General features: G+C 36.5%; 3 protein-coding genes across 5 annotated transcripts; all 3 read right to left on the reverse strand.

Moving 5' to 3' along the window:
• Positions 1-1,956: 1,956 nt before the first annotated feature.
• LOC116727452 (gastrula zinc finger protein XlCGF26.1-like) lies at positions 1,957-6,620 on the reverse strand. Its single transcript, XM_032574889.1, has 3 exons — positions 5,126-6,620; positions 4,797-5,015; positions 1,957-4,140 (listed from the first exon to the last, which is right to left on the reverse strand). The coding sequence occupies exons 2-3, from the start codon at positions 4,912-4,914 to the stop codon at positions 2,816-2,818; spliced, it is 1,443 nt and encodes a 480-aa protein (XP_032430780.1). The 5' UTR covers positions 4,915-5,015; positions 5,126-6,620; the 3' UTR covers positions 1,957-2,815.
• A 413-nt stretch (positions 6,621-7,033) lies between these two features.
• Positions 7,034-10,430, reverse strand: LOC116727440 (gastrula zinc finger protein XlCGF57.1-like). Of its 2 annotated transcripts, none has more exons than XM_032574870.1 (3): positions 10,031-10,430; positions 9,713-9,929; positions 7,034-8,600 (listed from the first exon to the last, which is right to left on the reverse strand). In XM_032574870.1, exons 2-3 carry the CDS (start codon positions 9,825-9,827, stop codon positions 7,099-7,101), a joined length of 1,617 nt encoding a protein of 538 aa, XP_032430761.1. In that variant the 5' UTR covers positions 9,828-9,929; positions 10,031-10,430; the 3' UTR covers positions 7,034-7,098. The 2 variants fall into 2 exon arrangements, with proteins under 2 accessions (XP_032430761.1, XP_032430760.1); XM_032574869.1 differs by having other exon boundaries at positions 9,713-9,935.
• Positions 10,431-11,276: 846 nt separating this feature from the next.
• On the reverse strand, positions 11,277-17,199 carry LOC116727446 (gastrula zinc finger protein XlCGF26.1-like). Of its 2 annotated transcripts, none has more exons than XM_032574882.1 (3): positions 16,853-17,199; positions 16,667-16,747; positions 11,277-14,781 (listed from the first exon to the last, which is right to left on the reverse strand). In XM_032574882.1, coding segments are annotated over exons 2-3 (1,581 nt in total). In that variant the 5' UTR covers positions 16,668-16,747; positions 16,853-17,199; the 3' UTR covers positions 11,277-13,201. The 2 variants fall into 2 exon arrangements, with proteins under 2 accessions (XP_032430773.1, XP_032430774.1); XM_032574883.1 differs by having other exon boundaries at positions 16,811-17,199.
• Between the last annotated feature and the right edge of the window lie 43 nt (positions 17,200-17,242).

Consider the following 17,242-nt stretch of genomic DNA (forward strand, 5'->3'; position numbering starts at 1 on the left):
GTTTAGAATTGTTCCAAATATATTTATTACTATATAATTTGTTTTCATACTCTTATTCACAAAAACGTAACCAGTAGTATGCCAGTAGTCCTGGCATACAAAGGGCTCCTAACCTCTCAACATTAATAAGTTTGGTAATACATTTGTCATTATTTTTTCTAAAATGAAATAAAAAAATCCCCTTAAATTAGTATGTATGTGAGGAGAGTTCCCTGGCTGCAGTCTGCAAAATTACAAGTTTGTGTCTCTGACCATGTTTGCACACACATAATGTCATTTTCAGCTGTAGCCACTTGCTAACCATTTTCAAGCAAACAAGGTGGATAATAGATGAGCATTTAGATAATGAGTTTTAATGCCAAACCAAAGCAGCTTGAGGTCCATGAGCAAGGAGCAGTTGGAGAAATGACACCCAGATACTGAGGAGTCAATGGAGGATTTTTAAACTCTCATGAATGCATTGACTTAATGATGTGCTTGCATGTGTTGATGTGCACTTTGTGTAGCTGACCAAATCAATACTTCCTTCCAATTTAATGGTGTAGAGCAGGCATGTCCAAAGTCCGGCCCGGGGGCCAATCACGGCCCGCGGTCAGATTTCATACGGCCCGCAGCTTCGGTCTTATAATGTATTATTTATAGCCCGCCTGCACTGTGAAACAGAATAAATAAATCATAAAACTTGAAACTGTAATTCCTCCTTTCACCAAATGGTGGCAGCACCACTTTAATACTATCAGTCTGCCTCCGTGCAGCAAACCCCTCTCCGCTCATTTCTGCCATGGCCACTGCAAAGAAAGCAAGTTAACAGTGAGGGCCGCCGCTTTCAAGAGAGATGGGAATTACAATACTTCTTCACTGAAAATCAAGGCAATTGTGCTTGTCTAATTTGTGAGATGGTTGCCTTGTTTAAGGATTTCAACGTAAAGAGACACTACCAGACTAAACATGCTAACACATACAACAAGCTAACAGGGAGTGACCGTGCTGAAAAAGTGAAGCAGCTCCAAGCTGCACTGGCATCACAACAGCGATTCTTCATGCGGACCTGTGAGTCAAAAGAAAATACCACCAAAGCAAGCTATGAAGTGGCCATGTTAATAGCTAAACATGGCAAACCTTTTACTGAAGGTACATTTATCAAAGACTGTGTTATGAAAATGGTGGAGAACATTTTGCCCTGAGAAGAAGCAAGAATTTGAGAAAAATGTTTGCCTGGCAGTAACAGTGTGGCACTGAGAGTTGAGGACATAAAACTGAGTGTTTTGAACGGCAACGTCTGTCACTATCAGCAGTGAAGAGCCAAAAGAACATTTATGCACCTGGATTTATGGCACTTATTTTTATTAAACTCTTGAGTAAGATTTGGTTATGAACCTGTAGATATTGTAAATGACGAGCAAAATTCACTTGTTTTAAGATTTAATAATAACAGACAACTTTGCATTACTTATAACTCCTGTTTAAAATGTTCTTGAGGCAAAGATATTTTTAAACTCATGTAAATTTAAGGTATTTCATACAGTTTGTTCAATGTTATCTGACTCTCCAGATATGAATGAAAGGCAGAATTTGGGTTTTTAGAGTTGTTCTCATTTGCCTGAGTGGCTTATATTTGTTTGTTTTTTTTGTCATTTGAAAAATAAAGATAATTGTGACAATGAAAATTGTTTTATAACAGTGTGTGAAACTTTTGTAGTTAAAAAATGTCCGAACAAACTATTGGCCCCCGGGCATCTTCACTTGATCAAATCTGGCCCTCTTTGCAAAAAGTTTGGACACCCCTGGTGTAGAGAGTTAGCTGCCTGAAGCAAGGCTGCAAATCCTATGCCATCTGCAAGTCTGACCAAAAAGGGCAATTCGCCCAACAGTCTGCTAACAGTTACTTACAAGCACGACTATTTAACCAAAGGCACTTTTCTGGTTTGTGTCTGGTTTATAAGAACAGAGAATGAATCACTTTAGACCGTTTTTATTTATAGACACAGCGTACAATGTTTAATTAATCTTTTCAAAGGAAAGATGCATGGTAACAGGGTGTAGCAAAAAATGCAAATTTCCACCTGTAACAGAGGGATGGTGATCATAGATTGTGAATTGATCATAAGCCAGTATAAAAACTATTTACATATATTTGGTCCATCATAAAGTAATCCTCTTCTCAGGTCACAAATTTGCCTTCTGCCTCCACCAATCACGGACAAGAATCGTCTCAAGTCCAATGAACATAAAATACAAGACAGAAGCCACAGAGGGTATTAAAGAGATCAATTCATTTGCTTTAGGTATTTTACTCATGATGATATCAGGGTCTATTTGGATTTTCTAGCTCTATACTCTTAATATTTGAGATTCTGAGAACTCTGGCTTTTTATGTGGAAATACATAATTTCTTTGCAATAATGGAGCGATAGAAATACATACCATTTGTACTTTTAAGTGCAAATCTTTGTTTACGTGTTATTCTGAGGTACATAAACAGTGATATATTAAATTAAACTACTGTACAGGAAGGAAAAATATTGTCATTGGCAGTCATAGTAAAAAGTGTTGTTGAAAATAACCCATTTTACTTTTTTCATCTTTTTGCTGTAACAAGTAAAAAAAATTTAATTCAGTTCTGACGTGTTTTTAAGAGTTTAAGATTTTGACCTACAGCTGATCAAAGCAAAGTAGAGATTCACAAGTCCATTTTAGTTTAAGATGAATTTTTTCATAAATTCAGAGGCATTGGAGCATCGATAACTTGCAAAATAAAGGTAGTTGCTGAAAACTTGAAAATTACTGGCATATTGTTCAACTATCAAAATAATCATTAGTTGCAGACCTTGTGAACAACCATGTGTCGCTTCAGATTTCCTTGTTGGGAAAACCCTTTACTGCAAACATCACAGACAAATGGTTTCTCTCCCGAATGCACTCTCATGTGATTTTCAAGCTGACACTTTTGATTAAATCTGCTTTTACAGACATCACAACCAAACGGCCTCTCCTCTGTGTGAACTCTGGCATGTCGTTGTAACTGGATTTCCTTCACAAAACGCTTACTACAATCACTGCAGCTAAATGAGGCGGTATGAACTTCCATGTGGTTTTTCAGATGATGCTGTTGAGAAAACTCTTTACTACAAACAATGCAAATAAACTGCTTCTCACCGGTGTGAACACGCATGTGTCTCTTTAAATGAATCTGTTGTGAAAATCCTTTGCAGCAGAAACCACAAATAAACGGCTTCTCTCCCGTGTGAACACGCATGTGTCTCTTCAGAGTCTCTTGTTCTGCAAATCCTTTACTACAAACGCTGCATATAAACCGTCTCTGTCCTGTGTGAGCATTCATGTGAATCCTTAGACTGTTTTGATGATAAAATCCTTTACTGCAAACTCTACAAACAAAGGGTCTCTCTGCCGTGTGGACCCACATGTGCTTCTTAAGAGTTTCCTTCCTTTTATATCTTGAACCACAAATGTCACAGGAAAAAGCCCTTTCTCCAGAGTGAACCTCCAGGTGACTTTTAAGAACTGCCTTAGCATGAAACCTTCTCCCACAATCATCGCATGCAAATGGCCTTTCTCCGGTGTGAAGCCTCATATGCGTTTGAAGAAAATGCTTAGCTTTAAATCCTTTACCACAAAGTTGACAGTTATGTTCTCTGTTTTCAATGTGAATTTTCATATGGTGTTTAAAATTGGCCTTATGTTTGAATCGTTTACCACTGACATGGCAACTAAAGGGCTTTTCTCCAGTGTGTAATCCAGTCTGAGCCATAAGTTTGGAACACAATTTAGATGTTTTTTCACTTCTGTGAACTGTTATCTTACGATGTTGGTAAGAACACACTGGATCTGTGATATTGTCTCTTTCTGGTTCACCACAGTTGTCTTCGTCAGAGTCCATTTTTAGCTCTTCAGTTGAGCTCCTGTCAGGAGCCTCTGTCTCCATAATGTCTTCAGTTTTGATCTGACGAACTGATAACTGGGGTTTCTTTTCATCTTTACTCTTCGTAGTAAGCTCCTCTTCTTCTTGACTGACCCCCAGTTCCTCCTCTTCCTCTTTTATGGAGGTAAAATCTGGGTTGGGTTGGTCCGAACTGGGACTCCAGTCATCAGGAACCACTTTAATCACCAACATTTGATGAACTGAGAACATTAAAAGATACATGAAAAATCAATGACAATCTGATATAATTTAAATAAATAACAACTATGTCAAAAAATGGTTGTGGACACATATTTCCTTAATGCCAGCTCTGGCTGATTGAGGTCTACAGTCCAACCAATTTGGTCGCAAATGCGAACTGATTTCTCAACAGTGCACCTAAACAATATCTAAGGTCGCACCACTGCAACTAGTCACAGATGAGACTTTTCTCTGCTGCTTCTCCCTACTGCTCTGACCTCCGGTCAAGAATTGTCTTTGACTTTTTCCTGCTTGCTTGTTATTCATTTTTCTTTGGTTCGTCATCACCAGTCAGCATATGCGTGAGATGGTATTATATCTGGTCAAAAGTATTTTCAATGATGGAGGAGTTTTTACTTGTTTTCAACATATATATTACACTCGAGACTACTGTTATAAACTGATTAAATATACATTTCTTGTATTACATGCAAAGACTTGTGACTGACTGCACATCTATTTACTCTATTTACATAGAGTAAATAGAGACTCTATGTCTCTATTTACAGACAGAGTTCATTTATAAATGAATATGCTTTTGCACAATTGAACATTTGTTTTTAAGCTGCCAGATTTAACTTGCTCCAATCAAGACAAACAAATGTGAGTCACTTACTGAACTCTTTGTTGTCTTGTGTCTCCTCCTCCTCTTCTGATGTGGATGCTGCAGATAGGAGGGGCTCTGAGCGGAACCCTCCAAACTCACCAGCTTCAACCTTCTTTATCTCAGACATCCTCGCTCCACCTGGGATTCTCCTTTTCACAATCTTTGTCTTCAACCTTCACACATTCTACTAAATCAAGGTTTCAGCCATGTCATCTGTTGTTCTGTTGTCTGAAATAAGAATCAGACACAAATCAAGATCTGATCAGATAAAGTGCATTAATAAAACATGCAACCAGTAGCAGAGTTCAATCGATGCAGTAGAGCAGAGAGTCTGATACCTTGGTCAGTAGTTCTGGTTGTTACAAGTCTCTCGGTTCTCAGCTGAAAAGGACAGTGGAGGTGTCCACGGACGAGGTGGTAATCCCCAGAGGGTGGAGCACAGGCTCGTCTTGTAGCACTAAATTACAAACATTTAAAAGCTTCAACATCCTAAATAGCATCATCCGTCTCTGTTGTTAGCTGCTGTAGCTCTACTTTGCTATTGAAGGCTAATGGCATTCTGTACATAAAGTCGGCTATAAATATCACAGCGATTTAGAACAATTATTTGGGAGCGATGTGATCACTGCGACTGATAGATAGGAAATCAGAGGCATAAACAATTGTGGTTTCACACAACCTCTTAAGAGGTTTTCCGTTTCGGGACTTAGCCAGTCAAGCTACATTGCTGACTTCCGGTGACTTCCTCCTCATTAACCAATGAAAGGCAAGTAAAGTTCCATTTCGAAAAACTACTTCCTTTTATTGGCTTTTCCGAATAAAACGTACGCAGAAAATAAAGATATTTTTAAAAGAGGTAAGTGTTGCGCTATTACACTTTTTAAATCATTGTATACATTCTAATGTATGTAATGATTTAAATAGGGTGCCGTTTGTAAAGTTACACTGCAAAAAACTGCAGCAATATTTTGTTTAATAAGCTATTTAACAATTAACTGCAAGTACTGACTGTGTTTTTTATAAACTATTGGACATTCCCTCTTTTTTCCCCAGACTTAAATAAAATCAAAATCCTTTAAGAGACAAACATTTTGACAAGGTAAGGGATAACCTTGTCAAAATGTCCATCCATCCATCCATTTTCTAACACCCTCATCCCTAGTGGGGTCGGGATCAGAATGTTAATAATGTAAATAAAACATTTATTTTTGCTTCATACAGAAATTCACTTTAAGAGTTTAGTTTTGTTTTATTTCCTTTATTCTTTACTTACAGAGACATTTAATAAATTTCAATATTATTGAAAAGTTAATTTATTCCAGCAACTCAATATTACAAGTGAAACCCATATATAGTAACTACACAGACTGTTTTCAAGCCTTCGTTTTTGTTAACTATGATGATTTTCCACTTACAGCTAATGAAAACCTGACATTTAAGATTAGAATTATACATCAGACTAATTAAAACACATTTTTCATACAGAAAGTAGGCTTAATAAAAAGTATGTTTAATACATGTTCAATGCTGCTTTCAAAATGTACTTTAATCTCACAAACAAGCCTCATTGGAAGCCATATTTCAGCTTATTGAAAAAGGGTTTTCTTACTTACTGAAATATATTTGTATGGCCAATAACAAAGAAAAGCCTTTAGTCAAATGGGGACAAGTTCCAGTTTAATCAAACTTAAAAAACTTAACTGTCAAAACGGAGATCCTAAAATATTGTATTCATAGGAATACAGTATAAAAATGTATGCAATAAAGTGGAGGCAATAGGAGAAGAATTAGAGGCTACAAATAGTAATTAGTACTATCCATATTATATATACGTATATATATATATATATATATATATATATATATATATATATATACAGTACAGACCAAAGGTTTGGACACACCTTTCTAATTCAATGGGTTTTCTTTATTTTCATGACTATTTATAAGGCAAGAAATCCCACTTATTAACCTGACAGGGCAGGTTGACCTATGAAGTGAAAACCATTTCAGGTGACTACCTCTTGAAGCTCATCAAGAAAATGCAGAGTGTGTGTAAAGCAGTAATCACAGCAAAAGGTTGCTACTTTGAAGAAACTAGAATGTAAGGGGTATTTTCAGTTGTTTTACACTTTTTTGTTTAGTGCATATTTCCACGTGTTATTCATAGTTTTGATGCCTTCAGTGTGAATCTACAATGTCAATAGTCATGAAAATAAAGGAAACTCATTGAATTAAAAGGTGTGTCCAAACTTTTGGTCTGTACTGTATATATATAAAATATTGGCAGACTAGTCAAATGTTAAAATATTTAATTACAGCCCTCATGAACACCCATGTGTTTCTTCAGATTTCCTTGTTGTGAAAACGCTTTGCTGCAAACCTCACACACAAACGGTTTCTCTCCTGAATGGACTCTCATGTGATTTTCAAGTTGACACTTTTGGTTGAATCTGCTCTTACAGACATCACAACCAAAAGGTCTCTCATCTGAGTGGAGTCTCACATGTCGCTGTAACTGGATTTCCCTAACAAAACGTTTTCCACAATCACTACAGCTAAATGGTGCAGTGTGAACCTCCATGTGGTTTTTAAGATGTTGTTTTAGTGAAAATCCTTTACTACAAATATTACAAATAAACTCTTTCTCTCCTGTATGAACACGCATATGTCTCCTTAAAGTTTCTGGTTGTGAAAATCCTTTACTGCAAAAACTACAAATAAATAGTTTCTCCCCAGTGTGAACGAGCATATGGCTCTTTAAATGAATTTGTTGTGAAAATCCTTTACTGCAGACTGCACAAATAAATGGCTTCTCTCCTGTATGAACACGCATGTGTCTCTTTAGATCTCCATGTCGACGAAATCCTTTACTGCAAACACCACAAATAAATGGTTTCTCACCAGTGTGAACGCACATGTGACTCTTTAGATTCTCCTGTACTGCAAATCCTTTACTACAAATACTACAAATAAACGGTTTCTCTCCTGTGTGAAGATACATGTGACTTTTTAGACTCTTTTGTCGTGAAAATCCTCTTTTGCAAACATTACAGATAAAGGGTTTTTCTGTAGAGTGGATCCAAATGTGTTTCGTAAGTGTTTCTTTTCTCTTAAATTTTGTTCCACAAACATCACAAGAAAAGGGCTTGTCTCTAGAATGGACCTTCATGTGAGTTTTAAGATTTGTCTTTGCTCGAAATCGTTTACCACAGTCATCACAGGCAAATGGTCTTTCTCCAGTGTGGAGTCTCATGTGAGTGTGAAGATGACCCTTCACTAAAAATCCTTTACCACATAGATCACAGCTATGTTCTCTGTTTCCAGTGTGAGTCATGATGTGTAATCTAACATGATTCTTACTTTTAAATCTTTTGCCACATATACTGCAACCAAATGGCTTCTCTCCACCATGGATTTCAATCTGAGCCATAGATTTGGAACACAGTTTGAATCGTTTACCTCTTTTGTGAACTATTATTTTATTTTCTCCAGAGGAACAATCTGGATTCTTGTCTGATTCTGGTCTTATGCAGTCATCTTCTTCAGATTGTATTTCCATTTGTTCAGCTAAGCTGCTGGTTGGAGCTTCTGTCTCTCTATAATATTCAGTTTCAATCTGATGAAGCTCTGATAACAGAGGCTTCTCTTCATTTTCAGTCTTCACAGAAAGCTGCTCTTCCTCCTTACTGATCCACAGTTCTTCTTCTTCCTTCTTTATGCAGGGGGATTGTGGATTTTGTTGGTCCAAATTGGAGCTCCAATCACCAGGAACCTCTTCTTTAATCACCATTGTCTGATAGACAGGTAAAACTGACAGACATACAGACATTAATGGTTGCTGAAAATGTCAAAAATCTATTAACTTTAATTTTCAAAATAAAAAAAAGCTTTTGCTTTATTAAACCCTGAGGATATATATTTTTTCTAATTTATTCAATTAAAACTTGACTTAAACTGATTAATATATCAGCAAGCTAAACATAAATCCAACTGTTTTCTGAGAGAATATTTCTCATCAGAGCAACCCCTATCCCTAACAGACACAGGGTTTCCCAAAGTATATCGTAAGCCTGGCAGGCCACCAGGTTTTACTTGCACTCCCACTATGCTAAGCATTGTTTCTTTATTTACTCTAGGTTTTTTTGTAAACCACTAACAGTGATAGCAAAGATTGGTTTTAGAGTGTCTTTGGTGGAAGCACAATGGCTACATAGTATGGTCAGTATGTGAACATACAGGGAGACTGAAGTTAGGTGTCGTTTTTATTCACCAGAACCACTGTCTGTATTTACTGGTATAGCTGCTGCAACTTCAGTAAATAAAATGACAAATCATATATAAAAATAAGCAATTTTAGATAATTAGGACAAAACAACTGAAGTGCAAAAAAATTATATTTATTTTAATTGTATTTTTTGTTTTATGTTAGCCTCTTTTTTTGAGACTTAATGTTTGGTGTTTAGGTATTCCAATAAAACATAATTATATAGTCATATTTTCAAAATTCTGTCAAATTTAAACATTTTCTAACTCAAAAACACAGTAGGTCACTGGATGAATGCTTTAGCTCTCCTACCACCAGGCTTAGTGAGTTTTATGGGGGGAAACCCTCCTCCTGCTGGCTCAGGTTACAACAAATATGCAGATCATGCACAGCTCCAAATTACAATGTCACCAGCTGATCACACACCCATCCAAGAACTGAACAAATCATTAGAACAAGTCAGTGCGTGGATGTGTCATACCTTTCTTCTGCTGATAAGAACAAAACAGATTTAATTAGATTTTGATGTAAAGAGGAATGACTACTGGTATGTTTACACATAAATATATTTCTATGATACTTTCCAGTCCAACAGACCCTTTGAACTTACAGACAGGTAATTTGATCCAATCCAGACAAACCAATGTGTGTCACTTACTGAGATATTTGCTGTCTTGTATTTCCTCCAGTTCTGATGTGGATGCTGCAGGCATGGAGGGCTTCAAGCTGAACCCTCCCGGTTCGTCTGCTTCAACCTTCATCATCTCAGTCATCCTCGCTCCACCTGGGATTCTCCTTTTCACAATACTCGTCTACACATGTTTTACTCATTCAAGGTTTCAGTCTTATAATTTGAATCTTATGTTTTCTGCTGCCTGGAATCAGACACAAATCAGTATATGACAATATAAAGTGTATTATAAAATGTACAGTGTAACAGAGATGAAGCAATGCTACAGTGCAGAGAGTCCGATACCTTGGTCAGTAGTACTCTAACTTTCCTCAGTCTCTCGGTCCTCTGCTGGGCCACCATGACCCTTGTTGGAAACACTGATTAAGACTTTACTGTTAGCTGCTTTAGCTCCACGGTGGCTCACGGTCCATTCAGTTTGCTAATAAAGGCTAATTACATTATTGTATTGTTGAATTCGGACCGTAAATAGTGTTAACCAAAACCCAGAAAACATGTGCAATTGATATATCCTCACGAAGGCTGTAACCTTGTCTCAAAAATAATCAACAGACGTGTTTTTTGTTTGTTTGTATTTTTTTTTCTTCACAAAATGTAAATATGTTTTTCTGTCGGGACCTAGCCATTCGAGCTAACAATGTTAGAGCCGCATACTTCCTCCTCGCTGACCAATGAAAGACAAGTTCCGGAAAGGGCACTTCCCCTTTCAAAGACGAGCCTTTTCAGAATAAAATAACGTGAATGCTTTTTTTCTAATAATACATTTATTTTTTTTAAGACGTTCTCACTGTTTAAATGGAAGTAAATATACAAGATATCGTGGATTTATGCCAGAAACTTAATAAAAAAAAATTCCCAGTAAACAGCATCAAGAGTAACTAAGTATGTTTTTTCTATTCATGCATTTTAAATCAAAACAACAGGGTGTACAAATGGTCCACTATCCATTTCATCAAAGTGCCATTCAGCTCACTTAACCCGCCCTATCAGTGCCCCATGAAAACGGAAAATACCTAAACTGCACATTGTGACCCTCTTCCTGGTAATTTTGGTTGAAGGGTGTTATTTCAGATTTTATTTTTATTTTTTTCATTATTAATTCAGAGAAATAATTCACCCCCATGAACTGAAAGCAGTGATGAGTTGTCATTGAGGGGAAAAAAATCAGAACATGGATAAATCTGTTGCAGTTTTTATAACATATTGAATAAATATGTTTGATGTCTTTTATTACTCAAACATTAACTTTTAATTGCTTGGTCCCTCCTAGAAATATAAGCTGTGAGCTTATCTGCCTCCCCCCTGTTACACCACCAGCCTTTGCAACCTTAATTTCTGTTCATATTTCTCCATATTAGTGTCTTTTTAAAACAAATCTAAAGCACCAACTATTCGAAACTTGTCAGAATAATGTTATTTGGAGAAGCACCTGATAATTTAAACAGTGCGGCATCATTGTGAGATCGGGGCTTTAAGGTATTAGTATAGCTGTAGAGCGAAAAAATAACTAATTGTTCATGGATTAATGAGCTCAGGAGTTATTAATGTTTATTGAAAGAGGATGAACAGGAATCTGTTAGAAATTAGGCAAATATTTGACCCAATACCCATCTGTAAAAAAATTGATGGAACAACATTATCACAACTGGATGTCTTCAAATCAACAATTATGTAATCAAATTAAATCATATCATGATGTTGACTCGTACCCCAAAGAAATCCCAGTCAACATTCAAAAAAAATAAAGCAAAAACAAATAATTTATTGGAACTCTACTTAGTCACGAATGAGAAGATTTTGTGATCAGTATATTAATTTTGACGAGTAGATGTCACTGTATAGTTTTAATATATTGTTCTTACTAAATCACAATTTCAGATGTTTGTGATTATTCTTTATTACTTTGTATCTGATGGGCTTTTTTCAGGCATGTTAATTTAAACTTTATTTTGCTTAAGGAGTTTTCCAATGTGTCTACAAATAAATAAATAAATCTTAGGATGTGGCTAAAATCTGAAATAACAGATGAGTCAAAGTGAGAAACCTTTAACTAAATCCTTTAATGGTAGGCAACCTTAATAGCTTGACAGAAAATTAAATGGTACATTAACAAGATGATGTCTCTAATTCACCCAAATTGTTTTATCACAGAACTTTAAACATTTTAAAATTTGGTTGGTATCACTGTACAGATTGAAGCAAATTTTGAATCCACTATGAAAAAAGTTAAACATGCAATTTATAAAAAGGCTTGAGTCGAACTCAGTACATAAGCTTTGAAAAGCCTGAAAATATTTCTGACATTGTTTACTTCATTTTAACAATGACACTCATGTTCCTCTACAACTAATGTACTGAAACAGAGATACACATTGCATTACCATACAGAACAAAAATGTTTTATTTGCTATTCATATATATTCATTTCAGATTTAAAGATCGAAATGAAGACTCATTTCCTATCTGGTTCACTGGAGTAAAATGGTAAAATATTCTCAAAGGAGCAAAACCTCCACCTACTCAGAAACACTAGGACACACTGCTATGCATGATTCAAATGTTTCTGCTCCAACACATTGGTTTAAAGGAATAAATTACTTCAATAGCACTTTGTTATGCACTGAAGAAGACTTAGTTTTGAAGCTGACATTTAAAAGACTGACTAAATTTATAACCTGCAGGTTTGTGAGTCATGATAACCAACAGACCTTACTATGAAGCTGGATGAAATCTTATCAATTTGTAGAGCTGAATCTATGGTGCTATACTTGGATTAACACAGGTGCACCAGTTCACCAATCATGTCTCCATTATCCCACATACAAATCCCACCGAAAGAACGCACTAATAATATATACAGTTGTGAAAATATTAAACTGAAGGCTATTAAATGTTACTTTAGATAGAAATAGATGTATGCATTAAAATCAAATTTTTTAATCCCTGGAAAAGAATATAATTTAATTATAGGTAAACAACAAAATCTAACCTTGTTTTACTCATTAAAACAAGATGAACAAAAAAGTGTTTGTCTAACAGAGGAAAGGTTTAGATCTTTAACCCCTAAATAAATAATCCTAGCCCCTGTAGTTGAAATAACATCAGTGAGGTGCTTTTTAGACATCTGAGGCCAATTTCACACAACAGGTAAATGCAACCCAAATCAGATTTTTTTTTTTTTGCCCACATGCAACCTATGTTGAATGTTAATGTTTAAAACAGTACAATAATAAATGGCTAAATTATATTTCTTATAAGCCTTCTTATACAAAGTGGCTGTCTTTAGTTTGCTTAAATATGACCACCTGTAGAAACCCCTTTACTATGCTGATCAGTTATTTATAATCTTTCCTGCATAATTAAGTTTTTAGTTAGAGATTTCCTGCAATTTTAACCAACAACCTAAGGAGCTATTTTCACACCGCTAGATTTTGACCACAATGACAAAAACTAAACTTATTCCGCTGTGTGAATAGCAATGTGTTTGTTTAGATGCTCTTGTCGTGAAAATCCTCTACAGCAAAAGCTACAAACATAAGGCCTTTCGCCTGTGTGGACCCTCATGTGTGTTTTGAGATTGTGCTGAAATCGAAATTTTTCTTCACAAATGTTACAGAAAAATGGTTTTTCTCCCGAGTGTATCCGTGTGTGCACTGTAAGATGGGTCTTTCTACTAAATGTTTTACAACAAACATCACAGGCAAATGGCCTCTCGCCTGTGTGGACCCTCATGTGCTGTTTAAGATTTGCCTTAACATGAAACTGTCTTCCACAATCATCACAGGAGAATGGTTTCTCCCCAGTGTGACTCCTCAAGTGCGCCTTGAGCGCAGGCTTTAAAACAAACGTTTTACCACAAATATCACAGCTATGTCCGCTCTCACCACTGTGAAACAGTTCGTGTTTTCGAGCGTAGGACATATATTTAAAACTTTTTCCACAAATATCACATGGAAATGGTTTTTCTGTAGTGTGAACAACCATGTGTGTTTTTAGAGTTTCTTCTTGTGAAAATGCTTTACTACAAACACCACAAACAAATGGCTTCAGTCCAGAGTGAAGGCTCATGTGCTTTTTAAGAATATACGGACATTTGAATCGTTTTTCACACATTGTACAATGAAATGGTTTCTCCACCGAGTGCACCTTCATGTGCATTTTCAGAATCCTCTTTAAATGAAAGGTTTTACCACAAACATCACAGCCAAATGGCTTCTCTCCTAAGTGGAGCCTCTTGTGTGCTTGCAGAGCACTGTTTACTATAAACCCTTTACTGCAAAAATCACAATGATAAGGCTTCTCACCTCTGTGAATTTTAAGGTGAACAGTAAGCTGTAAATGTCGTTTGAAGTTTTTACCGCATTCTTCACAGGTAAATGTTTTTACTTGTTTGTGAACCATCATGTGTTTCTCCAGATTTCCCTTTTTGGTAAAATGTATTCCACAAACATCACAACAAAACCATTCGTAACTCCCATGAACTGGTGGAGAATCCATGTTTTCTTTGACTCCAGGACATTTCTGGTTAACCAAACAGAGGGAAGAGCTTTTTCCTTCCTGGAGAGGCAACTTGGAGACAAATGTTTTAGCAGACTCTGACTGAGGTTTTGTGGTCTTCTGAATATTGAGACTCTGATCCTTATAGTGGGGTTCTGATCCTGTGTTAGGATCAGAACCTGACAAAGGACCGTGCCAATCATCATCATCATCAGTGATATCAGTCACAGAAGAATCCGAAGTAATTTCATCAGTTTTTAACTCAAGGCAGCATTTCGAATATGGTTCTGGTCCCCCACACTCCTCTCCAAGTTCTGTTTTCATCAGTTCAGCTGAGCTGCTGGCTGAAGCTTCAGTCTCTCTATTGTCTTCAGTTTTAATGTGATGAAGCTCTGACAACTGAGGTTTCTCATCATCTTCCCCCTTCACAGTAGGTTGCCCTCTTGTGTGAGTGATCCACAGTTCCTCCTGTTCCTCCTTTATCTGGAGAAGTTCTAGGGTGTGCTGGTCCAAACTGAAGTTCTGGTGGACAGGGAACACTGACAAACACATGAACATTTAGAATTACTTCTGGTTCATTTACAAGTAAAATATCACAAAAGTCTTGAAATTTTAACAGAAGGAAGTAGGAGAAACACTTTTTCTTTTAAGATATGTTGTAGTGTAAAGATATCAGTAAACCCATCTCCTTGTATTATGCCATTTCCTTCATCCAAAACCTGAAAGCAAGACTTTTTTCTTCAAGTGGCATTGCATAGGATGGCAACGGCCAGGTTTGACATTAAAACAAAAAGATAAGCATGCTGCAGAAAGTGTCTATAACCACTAGATGGCAGCATGAGACCAGCTAATAAGTAAGGCTGGCAGGTGAACTGAAACCTCGCAGATTTATTCATTTTTTTATTATATTTCAATACATTGGATTGATAATTGAACCTTTACTGATAGCTGTATGAAAATCGCATCTACAACAAATATGTGTGACTGGTAAAACATTTTTTTTTATTAAAGCTAATTACATGTTGAGGCTTATTGCATCACTAAATGCTAGTTAAATTTCTAATACTTAAGATGTTAATATTTCAACTTCTACAAGTTTCTTTGTCAGTAAAGAGCATCTTAACCAGAAACCTACTAAAATGTTCTTCAGGACACAGCTGGAGGTACTTCCAGAAATGTGAAGCTGTTTTTGTAAAAAGCCACTGTTAATTAAACACCTGCCATATTTAAATAACAGTACATTTAACATTTTCCCGTGGAAGCACAATACGTGAATATTAAGTTAAAACTTTTCTCCACCAAACCAATATTTACACCATTGCACTCAGTGTTGTATAGTAACGAAGTAAAAATACTTCACTACTTTACTTAAGTACATTTTGGAGTACTTCATACTTTCCTGGAGTATGAAAATGTTTGATGACTTTCACTTTTACTTCACTATATTTCCGAACTCAATTGCGTACTTTTACTCCGATACATTTTCAATGTGTGGTTTAGTTACTCGTTACAAAAAAGCGAGAGAGAGAAACGAAGTGTTTTGACCCCACCTACTGATTAGCAAGCAGGCTACCGAACAAAGTCGTAGCCTGCTTGCCTGGCTTGTTCATCACCTCCAATAGGATACACCTGTTTCGCTTCTCCCATTGTTGGGGAAATCAGAAATCAGAACACAGAAGAGTGCTGCCCGCACTGACGCGGCTCAGGGATTACGTGACACGCAGCGCCGTGCCCTATAATCCACTGTAAGCTATGTAATGTGTTTTGAGGCAATTGACCAAAATCCCGGACAATTTTTAAATTCCCCCCGGACATCTTTTTAGGTCTGAAAAGTAGGACATGTCCGGGAAAAAGAGGACGTCTGGTCACCCTAGTTCAATGGGGGACAGAAGCCATAGCGATAGCAATTTAGACTAAATTTAACGAATATAGGAAAGGCATGCAAGTTCAAAACCACAAACCATTAACATGTGCTACTCTTTAAAACTGGAACAATTTATTAGCAGGTTTCATTTTGCCTGCACTTGGTTGGGTACATTATTTTAAGTTTATTTGACAAGTTTACCAAGATATAAGAAATGTCATTCAAACTTGCCTTGTTTTACTTTTTACTTGTACTTTTCATTACATTACTTGAGTACATCCATTTTTACAGTAATTTCCATACTTAAGTACAAGACGTTTCAGATACTTTAAGACTTTTACTCAAGTAACATTTCAGTCAGTGACTTCGACTTTTACCAAAGTCGTATTTTGGAGAGGTACTTGTACTTTTACTTGACTCTGAGATTCCAGTACTTTATACAACACTGATTGCACTGCATTCAGGGGCATTATTCATTGCGCCTTTAGGTAAATCTACCTCTCTAACGTGGAAATCATTTTAAATTATTTACGGTACCGTTATAGTCAGCATTTGCTTACTCTGGATTTTTATTTTCAAAATTCTTGTTTGCAGCCTTCACATCTTCAACTGGGTCAAGGCTCCAGCCATAGAACCTGAAACTGGAATCAGACACAAATCAGAATCTGATCAAATAAAGTGTATTGATAAAAAAAAATGCAAACCGTAGCAGAGCTGTAGCGATGCTGCAGAGCAGAGCCCGATACCTTGATCGGTAGTGCTGGGTCCACTCTGTAACTGGTCTCCTTGCACTAAATAATGGACATTAAAAGCTTTGACGTAAAAAAAAAAAAAAAGATTAGGTCTCCGCTGTTAGCCGCGTTAGCTCCCCGCTGGAAAAAGTCACGTCGCTTTGCTATTGAAGGCTAATTATATTCTGTAAAGAAAATGCTGAGTAAATGATAGCAGTGGTTTAAAGCAGAACTGAAATCCTCATAAAAACGGCCGAGTCAAGAGTGTACAACCTCAGTTACGCACTAATTTTATGTAGAACTGAAAACGCTTTTCTTCAGTTAGGAAACAGCCTACAAATGTAGCGTCGTCACATCCGGTTACTTTCTCCATGCTGACCAATGAGTGGCAAGTAAAGCTCCGAT

Source organism: Xiphophorus hellerii, chromosome 10 (genome assembly GCF_003331165.1).
Source record: "Xiphophorus hellerii strain 12219 chromosome 10, Xiphophorus_hellerii-4.1, whole genome shotgun sequence".
NCBI lineage: Eukaryota > Metazoa > Chordata > Actinopteri > Cyprinodontiformes > Poeciliidae > Xiphophorus > Xiphophorus hellerii.